General features: G+C 41.3%; 2 protein-coding genes across 3 annotated transcripts; one reads left to right on the top strand and one right to left on the bottom strand.

The window, feature by feature from the left end:
- Positions 1-251: 251 nt before the first annotated feature.
- On the bottom strand, positions 252-2,917 carry duox2 (dual oxidase 2). Its single transcript, XM_013270573.3, has 8 exons — positions 2,799-2,917; positions 2,212-2,390; positions 1,956-2,013; positions 1,732-1,866; positions 1,367-1,571; positions 1,048-1,262; positions 765-955; positions 252-492 (listed from the first exon to the last, which is right to left on the bottom strand). Exons 2-8 carry the CDS (start codon positions 2,356-2,358, stop codon positions 481-483), a joined length of 963 nt encoding a protein of 320 aa, XP_013126027.1. The 5' UTR covers positions 2,359-2,390; positions 2,799-2,917; the 3' UTR covers positions 252-480.
- A 493-nt stretch (positions 2,918-3,410) lies between these two features.
- On the top strand, positions 3,411-19,422 carry duox (dual oxidase). 2 transcript variants are annotated; one of them, XM_003443957.5, is made up of 33 exons: positions 3,411-3,529; positions 3,614-3,697; positions 3,782-3,946; positions 4,660-4,847; positions 5,007-5,202; positions 6,914-7,080; positions 7,431-7,494; positions 7,865-7,961; positions 8,177-8,267; positions 9,306-9,408; positions 9,503-9,675; positions 9,757-9,932; positions 10,055-10,173; positions 10,267-10,404; positions 10,489-10,602; positions 10,967-11,169; positions 11,382-11,567; positions 11,805-12,030; positions 13,385-13,478; positions 13,565-13,740; positions 13,820-13,889; positions 14,026-14,067; positions 15,081-15,259; positions 15,357-15,587; positions 15,679-15,778; positions 15,858-15,907; positions 15,998-16,125; positions 16,209-16,362; positions 16,514-16,746; positions 16,828-16,986; positions 17,062-17,217; positions 18,544-18,672; positions 18,757-19,422. In XM_003443957.5, exons 1-33 carry the CDS (start codon positions 3,463-3,465, stop codon positions 18,877-18,879), a joined length of 4,581 nt encoding a protein of 1,526 aa, XP_003444005.1. In that variant the 5' UTR covers positions 3,411-3,462; the 3' UTR covers positions 18,880-19,422. The 2 variants fall into 2 exon arrangements, with proteins under 2 accessions (XP_003444005.1, XP_019217249.1); XM_019361704.2 differs by having other exon boundaries at positions 3,614-3,946.
- The last annotated feature ends 1,322 nt before the right edge of the window (positions 19,423-20,744 follow it).

Genomic DNA, 20,744 nt, shown 5'->3' with positions numbered 1-20,744 from the left:
AAATCTTCGGTTTTTAAGCAATTTCTTGCATCGGAAAGGCTCAATTTCATTAATAAGTCAATGTCTTTGACCAACTTTCTGATCGGTTTAATGTAAATAAAACCAAATGTGCATTTCCTTTAAAAAAAGCGGATTCTTAAAGTGTATACTCTGTGTGCAATCAATATTTATTTGTGTTGTCTCATGTTTCATTACCAAACAAGCTACACAACAAGAGCTCTACCATCCACACTCATCACACTATATACACATTTTATGGATCCCATACAAAGTTATGTTTATTTACAGCTACTACAACATGAGAGTGACCTTTATAAATGTGACCATTTACAGTGGACTAAATTTTAAGACATTATTATTTACAGGCTCACACAGATAATTAACACATGTGAAAGTCGACACTTTAACTGTAACACATTCAACAAAAAATATCTTCAAGTATCAACAATGAAATCTCCCTGAGAGGGAATCTGCACAGCTTCATAAATGTTCCTGTAACACAGAAAGAAAACAATCAAAGTTAGCTGAATGACGTCTTTATCATGGATATAAAGGTGACTATGGCGGCCGTATAAACTAAATATGGGAATGCCTTATTAATACACTATTCGGTTTTGTCCCTCAGTAGAATTTACTTATATTAAAGGTAAGAACTTTTGCTGCTTTAAACAAATGATTGAGACATTAACAGGCAGCAGAATGTTACTTTGTTGATTACTAATCTTCTCAAAAACTGTATGAACAACCCACATGAATCTACTTACCTCTGTAACTTTTAAATTCACTGGTGAAATTGTCACTCCATCGAGGAAAAATGAATTCAGGTAGCCCTCGCTGTATGATTCATCCTCATCTTCACAGCTGTCGACACCGACACTGAAAGCCTCTTTCATCTTCTCAGGGACCAAAAAGTCAAACATCACCACAAGAAGCCCGATGAGGGTGCACAGGATGCCTGAAAATCATCTGAGTTAGTAACAATCGGGCTTGGAATGATAAATTCAAGTGCAAAACGTGCGAAATCTATGTGCAAATTCATGTGTTTACCTGTTAGCAGGGCCAGCCAAAACGAATGGCTGTATTCTGTTTCAAAGGAGTCAGTTCCTATGTAGAAAACACACTGAGGCACATTCATGATGGTGGTGAAGGAGATCATGGAGAAGAAGATGAATGCAGCAGTGGCAATCACCATGTACCCAGCGTACCGGATTACTGGCATGGAGAAGAGGATGTTGGCGAGCATCCAGCAGCAAAATGCTGTCCTGTGGAGCAATTATTGCACAGGGATTTGAATTTCTACATCACCCGAAAATTAGAGCGCACGGTATTATTTGACAAAATGAAGCTATGAGTGATTAACAATCACCAGAGCGTTGCAGAAGCGTATCGTCCAGAGTATCTGTACTGAAAGATGAGACCGCACGGGCTGCTCGGGGTGAATTTTTCAGCGATATACAGAATGGGGTTGGGTAAACCTTTCTCCAGAGCTTCCTCATATTCTTCAATAGTGTTATGCCAGGTGAACATCTCATTGTAGTCAATGGTCTCATTAAACTGTACAACAGGATTCCCTGAGTGAGATCAAACAGATGTAAATACTACTAAGCAACACAGATAAAAAAGGGCCTTTTCTGACATGTGCAGAAGATGTTGTTGTAGCACCGACTTCTTTCACAATAAAAATTGCAGGAATATTTGACGAGACGTCACAGGTTGCTTACAGTGACTCACCTTTCAGCGTAACGTTAATGCCGTACAGTCCGACATGCAAGCCGATCTCCGCGTTAACCACCGCGTTGCTGAAAGACTTATAGGTGGCTTTTGTGGTCATTCTGGCCTCAGCCCAGTCGTTAGTGAAGTTGAGTGCTGCAGGGAAAAAAATAACTTGAAAGTCTCGAAAAAAAGGTGGCAGGAAGAATAAAATCTTTGAAAAACAATACGAATGCAAAACTCACCCACTATCACGGCACCGATGAACAAGCTGGTAATTATTCTAAATGTCCAGAAGAGCCGCTGAGAGGAAGAGACAGAGACAAATTATTTCAGGTGACTAGAAAGGAAAAAAAAGGTGAGGAAACCGAAATGACAGCATTACAACTGCTATTATTTTTGCACTTTTCAACAACAGAAAGAGAGAGAACAATTGTGAGGTTTCGTCACTCATTTGCAGTGAGTAATAGTTTTTCTTTTTTTGGACTTGGTTGCACTCACCGACTTCCCTCGTATCCCGGGCAGAATGAGAAGAAGACTGACCGCTAACACAACGAAGACCAGAATAATGGTGAGCAAGCGGCTGCTGAAGATAAACGGAGTCCTTTGTAGAGGGTAGAATGGGTAAATGTCATCGTAGAAAGTCATCTTAGCTTCTGCTCTTACAGACACAACTGAGACTAGACAGCGTAACAGAGAAGACAGTGTTAGTGACAGAGTTCTCAGTTTCCCCACCCAGATGCAGAGATAGACACTCTTGTTACTCGCAGCTGATAAGGTGCGTTACATTACTACAACTATGTAACACGGCATGATTAAACATAAACATGGCTGCTTTATTAACTTCTCTGGCACTGTGCACCTTCGCTGCAAATAAATAAATGCATCTGTTTAACAGACAAAGACATGCAATCCTATACATCCATTCAGCCACCTGTGCCACTGTAATGTAAATCACTGCTCCTCTCTTTGCTCCATCCTGATTTTAGTGTGTTCAATTACACCGTAAATAATAATAATAATGATAATGATAATGATGATAAAAACTCAATGAAACTATTGTATAGAAATAAGACAAACTATCTTACCTTAAAGTTATGTCAGTGATCACTGAAGGAGAAGGAAGTTAAGTGTGAAGGTTGAAAGAGCATACACTTCTTTTATAACAGCAGGCCCCCCCCCTCGTTTCACCAGGGAGGAGGATGCATTAACTGGAAATCTGTGGAGAAGAGGTGTGATCCCGGAATGATGGGCATTCCCATTTGGGAAACAGGTCACATTCAGTTTGTGATAAGCTGTGCAGCACATTTAAACTTTAGTATTGCGCCATCCCTTCGCAGCACCTGTGCTACTGAACTATTCTGCTCAACACTTCAACCTCTGCAGTGGGTGAGAATCAACTACTTGCTCATCTTCAGTCAGATACCAAGAGGTAAAAGACACATGACTTTTTCTTTGGACTAGAGTTAAATAGACATTAAATACAAGTTAAATTGTAATGTCGCGATGAAGCGGTGCAGTTTAGGTTTTTGTCAGGTTTTGCTGTTTGTTTGAAAAACTAGAGCGCAGTCGAGTTAAACTTGGAGGATTTTTCTTCTTTCTGTTAAAGCAGCCTTGTTTAAAAACTAGCCTCTATTATATGTTAATAAGGATATAAAAGGAAATACGAGTTACCTTCACTCCGTCTTCACTTCTCAGTACTCAACTACTCCTCTTGGCCGAATCCTGCGCTGAGGAGCACCTCTCGCATCAATGGATTTGCGTAAATGGGTTTGGAGTGTGTGTGCTGCGTTTGGCTTGGTGCTCACTGTTAGTGAACGTAAGTAGAAAGCAAAGACTGTGTGTTTTCAGACTCTTTTAACTTTGTTAATTTAAAATAAATCCCAATTTGCTCGACATGTAGGTTCGCACTGTGAGATAACCTGGGAGGTTCCTCGCTTTGATGGCTGGTACAACAGTCTGGGACATCCCCGACGCGGAGCTGTCGGTAAGTTACGGAGTTGCTCAAGTATGCAGCCTACGGCGAACTCTGCAAACTCTACATCACCGCGCTGTGCTTGTGCTCGCGCAGGTACTCATCTGATGCGCCTCGTGCCCGCGCATTACTGGGACGGAGTCTACCAACCTGTCCAGGAGCCGCTGCTTCCAAACCCCCGCAGACTGAGTAGGCTGCTGGCGGAGGGGCCCTCGGGTCTGCCCTCCACACGCAACCAGACCGTGCTCTCGCTTTTCTTTGGTAAATATAAAGCTATAAAAATAATGTAAAATAAAACGGTCCGCTGAGCAAAAGAAGAATACAAAGCACATATTACTGACACTGAAACGTGGCACGCCTAGAATCCTGACTGGAAATGCACTGGTGCACTCTCAAGGGGGAAACTTTTTTAAAACGTAATTTAGGGCAAAGACAGCAAACCTTTCGCGCATTATGAAGTTCGGATTTGATTGGTGACTATGTGTGTGTAGTTTTACGTGTTGTTGTCCTCTGAAATTAACGTTAATTTAGATAATTGTTCAAAATAAGAGTCTGGAGGCGTTACCAAGATATCTGCTGAGATAGTGGTGTGCGATACTTCAAATTCAGGCTGGGAAACTAATACCAAGTAAATACATGGCTAGTGTCGCCTATGCCAATAACAATAAAAATACTTTTAACCTATAAAGGCAGCATGTAGGAAGAGCAGTCCTCCATGATTCATTGGATGAATCATCATAAATCATCGTAAATGTGTACATTCTTTTAATGGCCGCTGTATCACTGTGATCTTTACTTTCCACAGTACTTAGTTAACACAACAAAAAACACCTTTCAGCTTCTCCTTTATTGGACACGTGGAATAAGTTTCACAATCAACTGAGCGCCTGGTTACTCTGACAACTGCTAACATATGTAGTACAGTATATAGCAGGTAAAAGGAGGTTATTTTCAATTATTTTCCATTTTTTCAGGTTATCATGTTACATTTGAAATCTTTGACTCAAGAATTCCTGGTTGCCCACCTGAGTTCATGCACATCCCAGTCCCAAAAGGTGACCCTGTCTTTGACCCTACCGCCTCCGGGAAAGTCCTCCTGCCCTTCCAAAGAGGACCATGGGACAAAGAGTCAGGACAGAGTCCCAGTAACCCTCGCATACAGGTACCAATTCAATCTTGACCATTGTAAACTAGTGTTGCGTCTAAGGTCCTGCTGCAGTCTTCAGAGTAAATGTGTCTCTGTGCAAACAGCTGCGTGGGCAGTTTTATAGAGAAATGTTTTTTCCTGACTTGTATGTGACATGGACGCTATACAATACAGGTCAACTTGGTGAGCGCCTGGATAGATGGTAGCTCCATTTATGGCCCCTCCACTTCCTGGTCCGACTCCCTGAGAAGCTTCTCTGGAGGCCTCCTCGCTTCAGGCTCTGAGTGGAACATGCCCAAGAAACGAGGACGCCACATGTGGAGCGCTGCTGATCCCTCTACAAGAGAAGCTGGAGCACAAGGCCTTTACGGTGAAAAACCAAAGTTTTGATAGTGCCAAACACTGACTTCCCATTCGACAAGAGCATTAAATATATTAGAAAAGGAATAAAATTAACCCTCCTATGTGTAATTATGATAGTTACACATAGAAGGACATAGAGCATGTAGGGAATATCTTTTTTAAAACATAATTATTTTCTATAAATGGAGTTTGGGAAGTCCACACAAATAGTGTTATTTTACATTTTTTAAATCTTAATGTTGTTTGCAAGAGATGACATTTAGTCTGCCAAAACTTAACAATGCAGTTGCCTATTATCTGTATATTTTCTTCTCCTTAAAGAGAAAGTCAATATATATTGAGACTGATACTGAGTTTTTTCACAATATATGGACAATATTGGGCCTCATCTCTTAAATTCAGATGTTTTCATTCAATTCAATTCAGTTTTATTTATATAGTGCCATATCACAACAACAGTGACCTCATGGATCTTTATATTGTAAGGTAAAGACCCTACAATAATAGAGCGAAAACCGCAAAACTCAAATAACCCTCTTTAAAAACGCACTTGGTGACAGTGGGAAGGAAAAACTCCCTTTTAACAGGAAGAAACTGCCAACAGAAACAGGCTCAGGGAGGGGTAGAGATCTGCCACAGCCAGTTGGGGGTGATGAGAGGGAGACAGGATGAAAGTCTTATCACCACAGGTGTATAAAATCAAGCACCAGTCATGGAGTCAGCCTTTGTAGACAGTTGTGTTAGAATGGGTCGTTCTGAAGAGCTCACCGGATTTGAGTGTGATACTATAGCAGGATGTCACCATTGCAACAAATAAGGTTGTGAAATTTCTTCCCTCTAGATCTAGGTTCAAACATTTAGGAACCATAGCAACACAAAGCGGCAGACCATGTAAAGTTACAGAGTTGCCAAGTGAGGCAGATAGTGTGGACAAGTTGCCAACACTCTGCTGGCTCAATAACTGCAGAGCTCCAAACCTCCTCGGCATTCACATCAGGACAAGAAGGGTGAGCTGGGAACTTCATGCCATGGGTTTCCAAGGCCGAGCAGCCCCTATACGTTAAAATTGCAGGTGCCTCAGTACTTTTGTCCGCACAGTATACGTTTTTGTTTTGTAAGCGTCACTAAATCATTGTGATTGCACATTATATATGTCCAAATCACATAACTCTCTTTGCACGCTATGTGGTAATATCCACCCAATCAAGAAAACAAACACCAAAAAAATTTATGCAAATACTTCTTCACCCTCAGTCTGGGTTAAAGTCTGCCAGGGTGAGTCAAGGGAGTTCCAGACTGACGTGGGTTATGACTCTTTAGTTGTTTTGTAAATGGCCTGTCACGCCAACCACAGTAAATCCCTTTCTTTATAGCAGAGAAGATGGCATACAGGTGTCATGAAACCAGTGTTTTTGTTGGCTGTCTGGGGCGGGAGTGGAGGATCTTCTCCTTTTGTCACCACTCTGTTGTCACATTCTTAAAAACAAGTAGCTAAATTATCGTTCTGTTAGCAGTCACAGATCTAGACAAATCAACACAAAATGAAGTGGACACTTGGCTAAAGATGCATGGAAAATTAATGATCGTAGGGTTGATTTTTATTCTAAAATACTTATTATAAAGCCCATTTCTGTATATTGTGTTGTGGGAATAAAAATGCCAAATGAGATGATGGCAGAGCAGAATTTCCTATATTTTCTGTCTTCTTTTCTGCCCAGAAATGGGAAATGCCTGGGCTAACGAGAACGTGTTCACAGCAGCAGAGGGGATTATCTGGTTTCGGTACCACAATCATATCGCCTCCAAACTCCACAACAATCACCCGGAGTGGTCAGACGAGGAGCTGTTTCAAAATGCCAGGAAGACCGTTGTGGCCACATTCCAGGTAGATGGAAAAGTCTCCACGTAATCCTCTCGCTGCACAGATGCTGATTTAATTTGCACTCTTGAGAGAAGAAGGTTGCATCAATGCTAGGTGGTCGTTAAAGGCGAATGCATCATCCCTCACTCATTTGATTAGCACTTCTGCTCCCTGCGCAAGCTGTCATGAACCGCAGTGACCATGTCTTGATGTTTTTAGTTGTTTTTAGAACAATAGATCATTCACCAACAATTAATTATTTTTAAAATGTAAGCTACTGGATTCCTTATCACATCAATCTACGGCGTGATGCCTGATTCATACACAGTTTAAACATAAAAACTGACTGTTTTTCCTGCCTCGTTTCCACACAGAATATTGCTCTCTATGAATGGCTGCCTGCGTACCTTAATGGCAAAAAGCTTCCTCCTTACCCAGGTAAGAATCAGCCAGAGTGCTTGTGCATGTAGAAGCAGGGAAGAACAGGTCATGCACCGGTGACCACAAGCCGTGGTGAGGTGAGCCATCGGTGGTGGCGTTAGACAAAAAGTGTGTGCCGTCAGCAAAGCATTAACCCGAGTCTTCTTCTTGTGCTGAATAAGCAGCCACGGCTGAAGAAAGTTAATAGATAATGGTCAGATGATTCCATCACCTCAGTCACTTTTTCACTGTTTCTTTTATTCACTGCGGTTGTTGGCTCACTGCGATAGAAGTTTGCATGCTTGAGAAGTAATTCTCACTCTGTTGTTGTTGTCACTCTCTTTTTTTTCACTTTGTTTTTATTATGTTCTGACTTACATGTATGCAGGTTACCAGAAGTTTGTTGATCCAGGGATCACGCCTGAGTTTCAGGCTGCTGCCATACGGTTTGGTATCACTATGGCTCCACCTGGTGTTTATATGAGGTAATGATTCATTATTTCCTGGGACCACTGGGAACAGGGGGAATGGGGAACACGTCTCTCAAGTTTAAAGAAACATACCCCTGCTTCTCATATTTCCTTTGGGGAGAAATAATAAAAGCTCAGTATCCTGCTGTGAATAGTGTTAGACACCATGTAAAACCCTACATCTAGATGCTGTGAGAATAACTGTGCATTGTCGCTCCGTTTTCCTACAGAAACAGAACCTGCAATTTTCGGGAAATTATCAACATCGATGGGAGCACATCGCCAGCAATGCGCCTTTGCAACAGCTTTTGGAAACGTCAGGTATGTTTTGTTTAGACTGCTGCGTTTTATTAAGTTAGTACTAGTGCACCACATGCTTCAACACCAGCTTTCATTTTGATGTTCTTATTTGTATTAAAGATTTTTAGTGAGAGCAAGATCAAAGTAGTTGTTTTTTTTATTTTTTGTGGAAACGTAAAAAGAGACAAATCCCAACGATGACTGAAAAGATATTTAAGAGTTCAGTTTTATGTAAATGGTTTACATTTTATAAAGGTGATTTGAATTGTAAGGTAAAGAGTGTACAGTATTAGTGACAGAACCTCAGTAATCAAACAGCACTGTGTGAGGAAGCACTTGGTCACACTGTGGAAGAAGAACTCCATTTTGGCTTTTGCCATTGTAACCTGGACGTGTGTCCCTCTATGTTAATAAAGTGATCTACGCTGTTGGCCCCAAGTATAATATCTACAATATCTGAATCTTCCAGTTCAGAATTATCACAGATTTACTCAGATTCACGCTCAATGATCTACTAGGTTTGGGAAGGAGACTGTGAGTGGCAAGCTCTTAACACATAAGACCACAGATTTATGAAACAGAAAATTAGCTTTATGTAAATGTCTTGTTCAGTTCCAATTTGCTTTTTTTTTTTAAAAGTAGGAATACCGTAAAGTAAAATAAACAACTCAAATATACCACAAAAATAATTTAAACAACCGAAATGAGTGTAAGAAACAGAAAGAAATGAAATATTTCAACACTCCCAACAGAAAGGAAAAGAAAGGTAAATGTGGTACCACTTGACTATTTATTGGTTGTCCACCTTCACTTTCTTATTATGTCAGTTTAATCAGTTATCAGTTTATCTCGGTCCAAGAACAAACAACAACCTGAGTCTCTGAGTTTCACGACTGGTTAAAGGGTGATAGAAAGAGGGGAGAGAAAAGAAGAGCATAGAGAGGCATTTTTTTGTGTACAGTACTGTGCATGTGACAGAATTTAAAGCCTGAACTACTGCACTATGCAGTCCCCATTCCTAGACTTTAAACTTTTTCTGTCATTCATTTTTTTTCCCAGGACGTTAATATGAAGAAAAGCCAGGATGTAGATGACCTCCTCATGGGAATGGCCTCCCAGATTGCAGAGAGAGAAGATAATATTGTTGTGGAGGACTTGAGAGGTTTTTAATCTTTCTCATTCACTACTTCTCTTAATTAACCCAATAAATAAATAAATAAATATCCAGCACTCTGATTTTATTTATGCTTTGATAGATTTTATGTACGGACCACTGAGGTTCACCCGGACAGATCTGGTGGCTATGACCATTCAGCGAGGAAGAGACTTTGGTCTGCGGAGTTACACTGAGATTAGAAAGGCTCTGGATTTGCCTCCTGTCAACAAATTTGAGGATATTAATCCTGAGCTCAACCACACCAACCCACAGGTACAAATCTGAAAACCAAACACACAGTAAAGAAAGTTGGGCATTAATCCTGGGAATTAAACGTGTGTGTTGTTGCAACAGTTGCTCCACGACATTGCAGAACTGTATAATGGAGACATCTCAAAGCTGGAGCTCTTCCCTGGAGGACTGCTGGAAACTCTTGATGGGCCGGGTCCTGTTTTCTCCGCTATTGTGCTGGATCAGTTTGAGCGTATAAGAAATGGAGACCGCTTTTGGTTTGAGAATAAGCAAAATGGGTAATTTCAGTTTTCTCATACAATGGAAAGAGAATATTTTATCCTTTACATTTACAAACTTCTGAACAGAAAATTCACTGCATTTGAGTTATTCATCTCAGTGTTTTTTCTTGGGGTTCCAGTGTGTTTACGGATAAAGAGATCCAAGCGATCCGCAGTGTGACGTATCGTGACGTCCTTATTGCGGTGACAAGTGCAGAGGCCTCACATATACAGAATAACGTATTCTTCTGGAAGGATGGTACAAATAAATTAAGTCTACAATCAAAACAGTTCAGTTTTACATATAAATATGTCCTTTAAAAATAAAAAAAGCTCTCTTTGTTGTCATTAGGTGACCCCTGCCCTCAGCCCACACAGCTAAATGCATCAATGCTCCATTCTTGCACTAATGCCACAAAACTTGATTACTTTGATGGGAGCAGGACTGGCTTTGGGATATTTATTATTGTCTTGTTCCTCTTCCCTGTTGGTAAGTATCATCACGCTCTCGCTGTCTTTTTGCTTGGCAAAACTCTGATTTGATTGTGAAGCATTTGATTGTTTTCCTTTACAGTGAGTTTTCTGGTGGCCTCTTTGGTGGCGTATCTAAGAAAGTATCGCTACAGGAAGTTCCAAAGAAGAAGGAAAGCTGGTGACAGAACAGAGGAGCCGGCTGTGGGACTCAGTGGTATGAAATCAAAATAAGATTAAAAAGGAAGAACTTTAAACTTTATTTATTTGCAGTGTCCATTGTCGGGTTAGCTTAATGTCAGTTTATGTCATCAGCTATGAGTTATGTCTCATTAAAAAATGAGCCAGTCATGTGAATTTAACTGTAAAAATATGTCATCTAATAATACTAATGAATCTAAGGATATAGTTGACCTTAAACCTACTAGAAACAAGAAAAGCTGGAGATGGTTAAAGTGGATGAAGTGGTAACCAAAATGGATTTTTTTTAGTTTTTCTTTGCTTCATGTTCTTTTAGACTTCTCCATATTTTATCCAGAAAGCTATCACAACCTTCATCTCCTTCTGCTTATGTTCTCTAGCATACGAGTGGCAGGGTCATAAAAAACAGTTGCAGCCCGTCAGCGTGGAGATCGATAAGAAGCGGAGGCTGCAGGTCTGTGACAGATCTGGAACTGCTTACCGCTGCATCAATCTGCGCAACCAGGACTACCTAGATGTCCTTCTCTCCAATGACTGTCAGCAGAAGGCTCTGCTGCTCAAAGTGCCAAAAGAGTATGACCTGGTGAGTAGTGGGATAATCAGAGACTTGCAATCAGATGACCAAAAACCCAGAAATGCCGCTGCAGGATCTGGTGCAGGCACCAACGTTCTCACTGACAAAGTGATGCCCTCCTTTTTTTTTCACCTCATCTGGTCCTAGATGCATGCATGCATCATTAAAAGCCATTGCTTTTATCACACTCTTCCTTTTTAAATAATGTTTTGCACATTCAGGTGCTGTTTTTTGATGAAGAGAGCAAACGTATGGAATTTGTCAGGCACCTGCACCCGAAGGTGACAGACGTCAGGCCGGAGATTAGAGTGAGAGAGATAAGGGAGAAGGGACTGCTGAAGGAGGCTTTGACCAGAGAGCAGAGGGCTCAGATTGTTGAAACTTTCATTCGCCACGCTTTCTCCAAGGTACGGTCACCTTCTGGATGTTTATGTCATTCTCTCTCCTGTCAACTGTGTTAGCAGCTTTGTGCTCAGCCGCAAAATGTCGTCAATTCTAGTTGAAGGTCAAATTAGACAGACCACAAACCAACAGAACTAATTGTTGGTCTTGATTGTGATCTCACCTGCCATGACATCATGCTGCTGACGTTTGTGATATTAGTAATGATACTATGGTGACATGTAATAACACTTCCCTCACAGGTCTTGGAAATAGAGAAGCGTGACGCCGGAGACATGAGCGGCATATCCCACAAGAAAGCCAGGGAGGTTCTCCAGTGTGAGCTGACGGCGTCGGAGTTTGCTGATGCACTTGGCCTCAAATCCGATTCCTTATTTGTGGACTCCATGTTTACACTAGCTGATAAAGATGGCAATGGCTACCTCTCCTTTCAAGAGTTTCTGGATGTTATTGTTATCTTTATGAAAGGTAAAACTAGTGACTTCAAAATATGCGCTAAAAATGCATTTAAAATTGAAATCCTTTTAATAATAATTTAAAAAAACCCCAAAAACAAACAAGAATGGGTTTCCAATAATTAAAAAATGCTGGAACAGTATTTAAGGGATCATGAAAAAGAGTCCAACTTCAAGTAAAACTGAAGAACATCAGTCACACACATGAAAGCAGTTACACTGTAGATACACTGCTCCAAAAAATTAAAGCAGCACATCTCTTTTAGGAATAATAGGATGCCACATTGCATAATGGAAATGAAAATGATCAACCTACAGAGGGCTGAATTCAAAAACACCATGAAAATCAAAGTGAAAAATGATGAGTCAGGCTAGTCCAGTTTGCCAAGATTTCAGCAACTCAAAATGGGACTCAGTAGTTTGTATCGCCGCTGCCTGTTTACGCGCATCATTGATAACATCGCATCATGTTCCTAATGAGACGACAGATGATGTCCCGGGGGATCTCCTCCCAACTTGACCAAGGCATCACTGAGCTCCTGGACAGTTTGAGGTGCAAACTGGTGTCCCAGAGGTGTTCTACTGGATTTAGCTCAGCCAGTTAATGTGTGAACCTGCTCTCATCTGTGAAAGCACAGGCCAGCAGAGGTGGACCTGCCACTTCTGGTATTCTCTGCCAACTGACAATCGGGCTCCACTGCCAGGAAGTGAACACGGGGCCCTGTGAGGACGTGGGGCCCACAGACCACCCTCATGAAGTCTATATGTGATTGTTTGGACAGGGACGTTCACACCACTGGCCTGCTGGTTATCATTTTCTAGCTCTGGCAGCGCTCATCCAGCTCCTCTTTGCACAAAGGAGCAGATACTCATCCCGCTGATGGGTTAAGGACCTTCTACAGTCCTGTCCAGCTTTCTGCCTGTTTCCTGGAATCTCCTCCATTGTCTTGAGACTGTGCTGGGAGAAGTAGTAAACTTTCTAGTAACGGCACATTTGTCGTCCTGGAGGAGTTGAACTACCTGTGCAACCTCTGTAGGATTCAGGTATCTCCTCGTGCTACCAGTAGTGACACTGACTATAGCCAAATGCAAAAGTTGTGAATAAACAGTCAGAAAGTAACCCCCCAAATCATTCCTGTTTTGGGGGTTGTTTCATTGTTGCCCATCTGGTGCACCTGTTGTTAATTTCATTAACACCAAAAGAACTGAAACTGATTAACAAGTCCCTCTGATACTTAACTGACCAGATCAATATCCCAGAAGTTTAACTGACCTGATGCTGTACTTCGATTAAAAAGTCTTCCTTTAAATTTTTTGTTTTGCAGATGTCTAAATTGTGATGTCTGATGATGTGTGTATGTGTTCAGGGTCTCCAGAGGAAAAATCCAAACTCATGTTTTCTATGAACGACATTGGCGAAACTGGTTTCTTATCAAAAGAAGAATTTGCCAGGATGCTCAGGTTTGGTCTTTCCCCTTTTTTCATGAGTGCACCACATTTATTCTGTGTGTTTTATGGGTCGTTTTCAACCTTTTGATGAATTGCAGGTCTTTCATAGAAATCTCCAACGGTGCTCTTTCAAAGAGTCAGGCAGAGGACGGCATCAAGGCCATGATGCAGGCCGCGGGCTTTGATGACAAGGACAAAATCTCGTGGGAGGACTTTCATTTTCTGCTGCGGGATCACGAGAAGGAGCTGCAGTTTGCTCAGCTCAATGTCAAAGGTTGGAGAAAGTTTTGTTTAAGAGCATCCTCATTTTTCTGACCTTGTCTGATGCAGTTGCGTGTCTGGCATGTGCACAGGGATGGAGAAACAGGGGAAGAAAAAGCTGAGTCGAGACCAGAGAGTGTCCTTCATTTGTCCGGCAAACAGGTGAGAAAACTGGACGTCATAACTCATTCACATCACAAATGTTTGTAATACTTAAGACAAAAAAACAGGGATTATTTATTTCTTTTATCCAGCTGGTATTTCTATGATGTTCAATATTGTTTTGCTTTTTTTTCAGCAGTGACAAGACAGACGGACCAGAGATACGCAAGCGGAAAAGGTATGGTTTCTTTAAGTTCTTTAAAGAATGAAAATTATGAATACCGAGAAAGACAAAAGTGTAACACAGCTTTAAATAAACTCTTACCCGGTGTATTCAGTGCATTTACAAGACAACCTAAATGCAAAACCAAAGGTGAGCCTTAATTAAGCTAATGAAGCTCATCAATCAAAGTAAACAAATAGAAAACAAACTAAAGGAAAATGGGGCAAAACTTAAAAAAAGGGATAAGCCTAAGTAGCAGAAGATGCCATGAGTGACAAAGACAAGGCCCAATCACATTGAAGGACTGATGGACACACAGAATAAGTACACACTTGTGAGAGCAGCAGAGCAGACAACAACAAGGGAGTGAAGAGACAAAGACGGGAAGTGAAAACAAAAGAAGACACACAAGAAAAGTAGTTTTCAAAGTAAGACGTGAAACATTTTAAAGAGAGACATCGGCTGCTTGTCACTGTGTTAACATATCTCCTGGCTTCCTTCACTTGGATCCTTTCCTTGCATTTCAACTCCACTCAGCAAGCATGTGAAAGAAAAAGAAAGAAAGAAAGAAAGAAAGAAAGAAAGAAAGAAAGAGAGGAAGGGGCAGCCCGAGCTGCCGAGAAATCCTTGCTTGTGTAGTGTTAGTCTTATACTTCACTGAGGTGTGACCTGCTGCACGCCTGAATCACCTTTCAAATCGAAACACAAACACAAACACAATGCCTGACAATGTAAGTATGTGTGGGTTGTAAAAATATAAAAACAAATTGCTGCTTTTTATGATGCTGCAACACTTTGAAGTTAGATTAACCCACATACTCCAGTGTGCTGGATTAATGACACACATTCTAGGTGGGGCAGTGGTTTGCAGTGTTGCTCACAGCAGGAAATGTTCATATCCACCAGCTGGGTGGGACCTTTTTCTGTGGTGTTTGCATGTTTTCTGTTTTCTTTTTGCACCTGTTTTAACACTTAGATTGGGAAACAAGACATTTTGAATAAAATGTAACAGGTTCAACTGTTTTCAGGTTAAACGTCCATACTCCAAATGTCTACGTGAAGCCAAAGCGCGAGAAGTACATAAAGAACCCGGTCCAGCAGAAAATCCAGCAGTTCAAACGTTTCGTTGAGAATTATCGCCGTCACATTGTGTGCTTCATCATCGTGTACGGCATCACAGCTGGTGTTGCACTTGAAAGATGTTACTGTGAGTGGAAATCTTCCTTGTGTGTCCACATTGCATCACGACCCCGTAGCATGTTCCTTTTTTTCCCATCTAACTTAAATACAATTACTGTGCGCAGACTACGGCTTGCAGGCTATATCTACAGGTCTCCCCGAGATGTCCATTGTGGGTATCCTCGTGTCCCGTGGTTCGGCCGCTGCCATCTCCTTTCTGTTTCCTTACATGCTTCTCACCGTGTGTCGCAACCTCATCACACTCTGCCGAGAGACCTTCCTGAATCGATACATCCCCTTTGACGCTGCCATTGACTTTCATCGCTTGATGGCCATGAGTGCCATCATCCTCTCAAGTCGGTATTTCTGAGAAGGATGGTCACGATTTGATGTTTGGTGATATAAATATTCGTGTGGTGCTCACCAGTGTCTGTGTTTTCATTACAGTTGCTCACAGTTTGGGCCACGTGGTCAACATCTACGTCTTCTCCGTCAGCGACCTTAACATCCTATCTTGTCTCTTCCCAAAAGTCGTATCAAACAACGGGTAAGACTTCAAACGAAACCTTAGATGTAGCAAATTTTGAATTTTATCCCAGTTTATGTTTAGCGTGTTTTCCTGTTAGGTCTGAACTTCCTCCCAAGTGGTACTGGTGGTTCTTTGAAACTGTTCCAGGTATGCTATGAAACAGTTGATTACTGACATGCTGCAGTATTACTTTTTTAATAATTCATTTGCTTGCTCTGCATTTTTCTTTTCTTATAGGAATGACTGGGGTCTTGCTTCTCTTTGTGGTCGCATTTATGTACGTTTTTGCCTCACATTATTTCCGTCGCATCAGTTTTCGAGCATTTTGGATCACCCATTACCTCTATGTTGCCGTGTACATTCTTGTAAGTACTATTTGGGTTCAAAGCGCACAACTGGGGCAGTTTTGAACAGCGGTGTGATACCAGCTTTGGTTTTGTCCTGACAGACAGTTATTCATGGCAGTTTCGCTCTGCTTCAAGAGCCTCGTTTCTACATCTACCTCATCCCACCTGGCCTGCTCTTCCTCCTGGACAAACTAATCAGCCTGAGTAGGAAGAAGGTGGAGATCCCGGTTATCAGAGCTGAGCTGCTGCCATCAGGTGACCCTTTCGGGAGATTAAACATGGCTTTTCTCCATTAAATGGCTCATTGTTCTGTCTCGACCTGATTTCAATCTCTGCTAATGAAAATTCTGCATTTTCTTCACTGAAATCATGCAACGTGTTTGTGCATGGCTTATCCTACCTGCAGGTGTGACACATCTGGAATTCAAGCGGCCACAGGGCTTTGTTTACCGTTCGGGCCAGTGGGTTCGCATAGCATGTCTGATGTTGGGCACGGATGAGTACCACCCATTCACTCTCACATCAGCTCCTCACGAAGAGACGTTGAGCCTGCACATCCGAGCTGTGGGGCCGTGGACCAGCCAGCTCAGAGAGCTCTACACCGAGGAAAACCTGCTGGAGCTTGGAGCTTATCCAAAGGTAGGTTGTTTTTACATGTGGTTTCCTCTGGATCTCCATTATTTTCATGGCACTGGTATTCATCTTTCGTTTCACCCCAAGCTGTACTTGGATGGACCTTTTGGTGAGGGCCATCAGGAGTGGATTGACTTTGAGGTGTCTGTTCTGGTGGGAGGAGGAATTGGAGTCACCCCATTCACTTCGATTCTCAAAGACCTGGTGTTCAAGTCCTCTGTCAGGTCCAAGATTTTGTGCAAAAAAGTGAGTCCTGAATGAAACAACCTGAAGCACATTTTATCTTGAAATTGTCCTGCTAACAGTCCTGTACTTTTTCAGGTTTACTTCATCTGGGTGACACGGACACAGCGTCAGTTTGAGTGGGTGTCAGACATCATCAGGGAGGTGGAAGAAATGGACACTCAGGATCTGGTGTCGGTCCACACTTATATCACTCAGGTGGCTGAAAAGTTCGACCTGCGCACGACCATGCTGGTGAGATCTACAGTCACCATTTCAAAGTATCACATGAAATAGAGAGTGTAGTGAAATGTATTTAAACCTTTATCAAACAATTAAATCAATATTTGTATTAAGGGGATTGTTTAGGACAGTGGTGTCCAACTCCAGGCCTCGAGGGTCGGTGTCCTGCAGGTTTTAGATGTGTCCTTGATCCATCACAACTGATTTAAATGGCTAAATGACCTCCTCACATGTCTTGAAGTTCTCCAGAGGCCTGGTAATGAACTAATCATTTGATTCAGGCGTGTTGACCCAGGGTGAGATCTAAAACCTGCAGGACACCGGCCCTCAAGGCCCGGAGTTGACCAAACCTGGTTTAGGATATCAAATGCCTTGATGAGAGTTAGATGACAAGATTCATGTCACTCGCCTTCTAACAAGGAAGCTAACCTGTGCAAAACATCTGTAAAGCTGGCTATTAAACACATTACATCTTATTTGTCTAATTTTTATAAAACCTTTACTTTGCTGATTTCCTACCAGAATCGCTTTTATGGGCAGGATTAGAATTTGCTTTGTTCCTATTGAACAGTCAGAGCAAGTGCTCCTTTGAAACCACTTTTTACAGGTCAAACAAGTAGGATAGAGCACATGACTGAGTTTCAGGGGCTGTTTTCCCTGGTTTCCAGACTTTTAGCTGAAGTTTTGAGTCATCCATTAATTAGAAAGCTCCTCCATTTAACATGTCAAAAAGTGTCCTTAGGCAATATACCGGTGCCCTCGGTGCATCTCTTAGAGTGTGAAAAATGATTTTATGCATAGAGTATAGATCAGTTTGAATCCCACTAGAAGTACAAAAGTATGCAAATTTATTGTAATTACCCAAACCGCTATCAATCTTCCCATGTGAGGAAAGGTAATGAGTGGGCTAACGTTAAACAACCAGAGACTTAGTGTTTTAATGGTCACGGGTCACAAAACTAGAGAAGCAAAGAAAAGAAGATTAACAACCAAACAGAAGCATAAAGTGAGTAGTATCCCTGAACCTGGTGCGTGTTTCTGTAAACATGTAAGACTGACATCTTGCTTAGTTTTCAGAGTTTGGTGAGTGTCTTAAACAGCAAGATACTACAGGACCGCTGCAATCAGTGCATAAAACAAAAAAAAACAAGCTACAATGAACCTGTAATTGAAAGCTCCACTAGAATGAGACACAGGAAGGCTGCTGAGACTGAATCCCAGCTGCCCTGAAAGGCAGTCTAACGACACTTTTAAAGCAAATGAAGTGAACTGAACTCTTGTCAGGATTCACATGAGCACTGTACTCACTAATAAATTTCCCCATCTTTGTGTGTGCAGTACGTGTGTGAGCGCCATTTTCAAAAAGTGTGGAACCGCAGCCTCTTCACCGGCCTCAGGTCCGTCACCCACTTTGGCCGCCCGCCCTTCGTCTCCTTTTTTAGCTCCCTGCAGGAGGTTCATCCAGAGGTCAGACCTTCATCTGTCCTTATTTACACGACGGACGACATGAGTGGATTATTGTAACGTCTGAATTTGTATCATTTTCTTTAGGTGGGTAAAATTGGAGTGTTCAGCTGTGGTCCTCCAGGACTGACCAAAAATGTGGAGAAAGCTTGCCAGCAGATGAACAAGAGGGATCAGGCCCATTTCATGCATCACTATGAAAACTTCTAACTTATTTACAGAAAGAACAAAACTAGCCATGTTTATGTGGTAAGAATCATAGAGCCATGTTGGTAGACTTTAGTTTTTATTTTAGTTACTTGAATTACTTGAAGGATACAACTTGATACATTTTAATCCAATCATGAACATCATTGTAAATTAGAATCAATAATGGTATATCTTGTGAGAAATAATGCACCTTTAATTTGTCAAATCATTTTTATTCATTGTGAATCTTGTGAGTGTTTTTATCTGAAGTGTATGGCTGGTTTTATATTGTTGATTTCTTGCTTTATTGTATCTGTATAACTTTAAGAAATAAATAAACATTTTACATTAAAAATTTGGAGGGTTTTGTGCTGCTTTTGGCTCCTTCTGCAACGTTTTGGACTAAAATTTCACTTCTTCCCCTCTTTATTTATAGAGTTTTGCACATGTAATTTGACATATCAGGCCCAATACAGCAAGTACCAACCGATACAAAGACACATATCAAGACAGATTAGGCCATTAAAATTCTGGTGATAACAATAAAACAGATAAAATAAAAATAAAAAAAAGGGAAAAAGGAAGAAAAACAAAAAACAACAACCCACACACAGAAAACAACAGCAAAAAAAACAAAACAAAAAAATCAATTCCCCCCCAAAACCAGAACAAAAGGGAACCCCATGATACAAAAGTTTAGTCTGTTGTAAGTGTTTTCAATGAGTTAAAGTAAATGATAAAAGGTTGCCACACCTGTGAGAACTTATTAACATTTCCTCTGAGTCTGAATTTTATTTTCTCCAATTTTAAAAAGAACATAACATCTTCCAGCCAACGTGATCGGGCTGGAGGGTGAGGAGCTTTCCAAGACAGCAAAATTCAACGTCGTGCCAGCAGTGAAGTGAAAGCGATAATATCCAGTTGCTTACGACTAAGGTTTAGGGTAGCATCTTCAGAAACACCAAAAATGGCAACTAGTGGCAATGGTTTGAGAGTAACGCTCAAAACATGAGAGAGCACCTCAAAGTAAAAAGTCCAGTATAATTGAAGTGACGGGCAGGCAAAAAACATATGAGTTAAATAGCAGGGGGAGGTGTTGCATCTGTTGCACAGGTCAGGAATACCGGGGTATATTTTAGATAGTCTAGATCTTGAGAAGTGTAATCTGTATACCGTCTTAAACTGAATAAGGGAGAGTCTTGCACATGAGGCCGAGGAATGAATTTTGTCAATTACTTTGTCCCAGTAACCTTCAACAAACTGAAGACCCAGTTCCTGTTCCCAACTCGAAGCAATTTTATTGGTTGAGTAATTGCCCGATGCCATAATTAAAGTATATATTTGTGATATTAGAGCCTTACTGTGAGGCTTCAACTGGAATAAGTCTTCCCACCAAGGCTTGAGAGGCTGACTTGGAAACTCTGGCAAGATAGAAGAAGCACAGTGTCTTATTTGAAAGTAGCGGAACAAATGATACGAGGGCAAATGATACAAAGAACAAAGGTCACTAAAGCTGAGAAAAATGTTATCTTTAAAAAAGTCATAAAAACATTTGATACCTTTTCTTGCCCAAATACAGAAGGAGGAGTCCACCAGGGACAGGGGGAAGAGGTGGTTGTTGCAGATTGGGGTCAGAGCAGAAGCACAGACTGAATTGAAGTGACGCCGGAATTGATACCATATTTTTAGAGAGCCAATTAGAACAGGGTTGTCTGTGAATTGTAACAGGGAAACAGGAAGGGATGAAAATAATAGTGCTGAGAGTGAGGAAGAGAAACATGATTGAGCCTCAAGGCAACACCAAGTAGCTTGAGGATCATTCAGCCAATAGGTATACTTCTGAATGTTGGCTGCCCAATAATAAAACATCAAGTTGGGTAGAGCAA

Source organism: Oreochromis niloticus, linkage group LG7, assembly GCF_001858045.2.
Source record: "Oreochromis niloticus isolate F11D_XX linkage group LG7, O_niloticus_UMD_NMBU, whole genome shotgun sequence".
In the NCBI taxonomy this organism is placed as follows: domain Eukaryota; kingdom Metazoa; phylum Chordata; class Actinopteri; order Cichliformes; family Cichlidae; genus Oreochromis; species Oreochromis niloticus.
Note: the sequence above shows the minus strand (reverse complement) of the source record. Positions and strands in the feature narration are given on the sequence as shown.

Bases quoted from the DNA above. Each gene is read 5' to 3' on its own strand.
- duox2 (XM_013270573.3), bottom strand. From the start codon at position 2,358: ATGACTTTCTACGATGACATTTACCCATTCTACCCTCTACAAAGGACT. The intron at 2,014-2,211 runs GTGAGTGCAACC...TCTTCCTCTCAG, and splicing joins CCGGGATACGAGGGAAGTCG to CGGCTCTTCTGGACATTTAG. The intron at 1,263-1,366 runs GTGATTGTTAAT...ATTGCTCCACAG, and splicing joins TACGCTTCTGCAACGCTCTG to GACAGCATTTTGCTGCTGGA.
- duox (XM_019361704.2), top strand. From the start codon at position 3,463: ATGGATTTGCGTAAATGGGTTTGGAGTGTGTGTGCTGCGTTTGGCTTG. The intron at 11,170-11,381 runs GTGAGTAGTGGG...TTGCACATTCAG, and splicing joins TGCCAAAAGAGTATGACCTG to GTGCTGTTTTTTGATGAAGA. The intron at 16,987-17,061 runs GTGAGTCCTGAA...GTACTTTTTCAG, and splicing joins CCAAGATTTTGTGCAAAAAA to GTTTACTTCATCTGGGTGAC.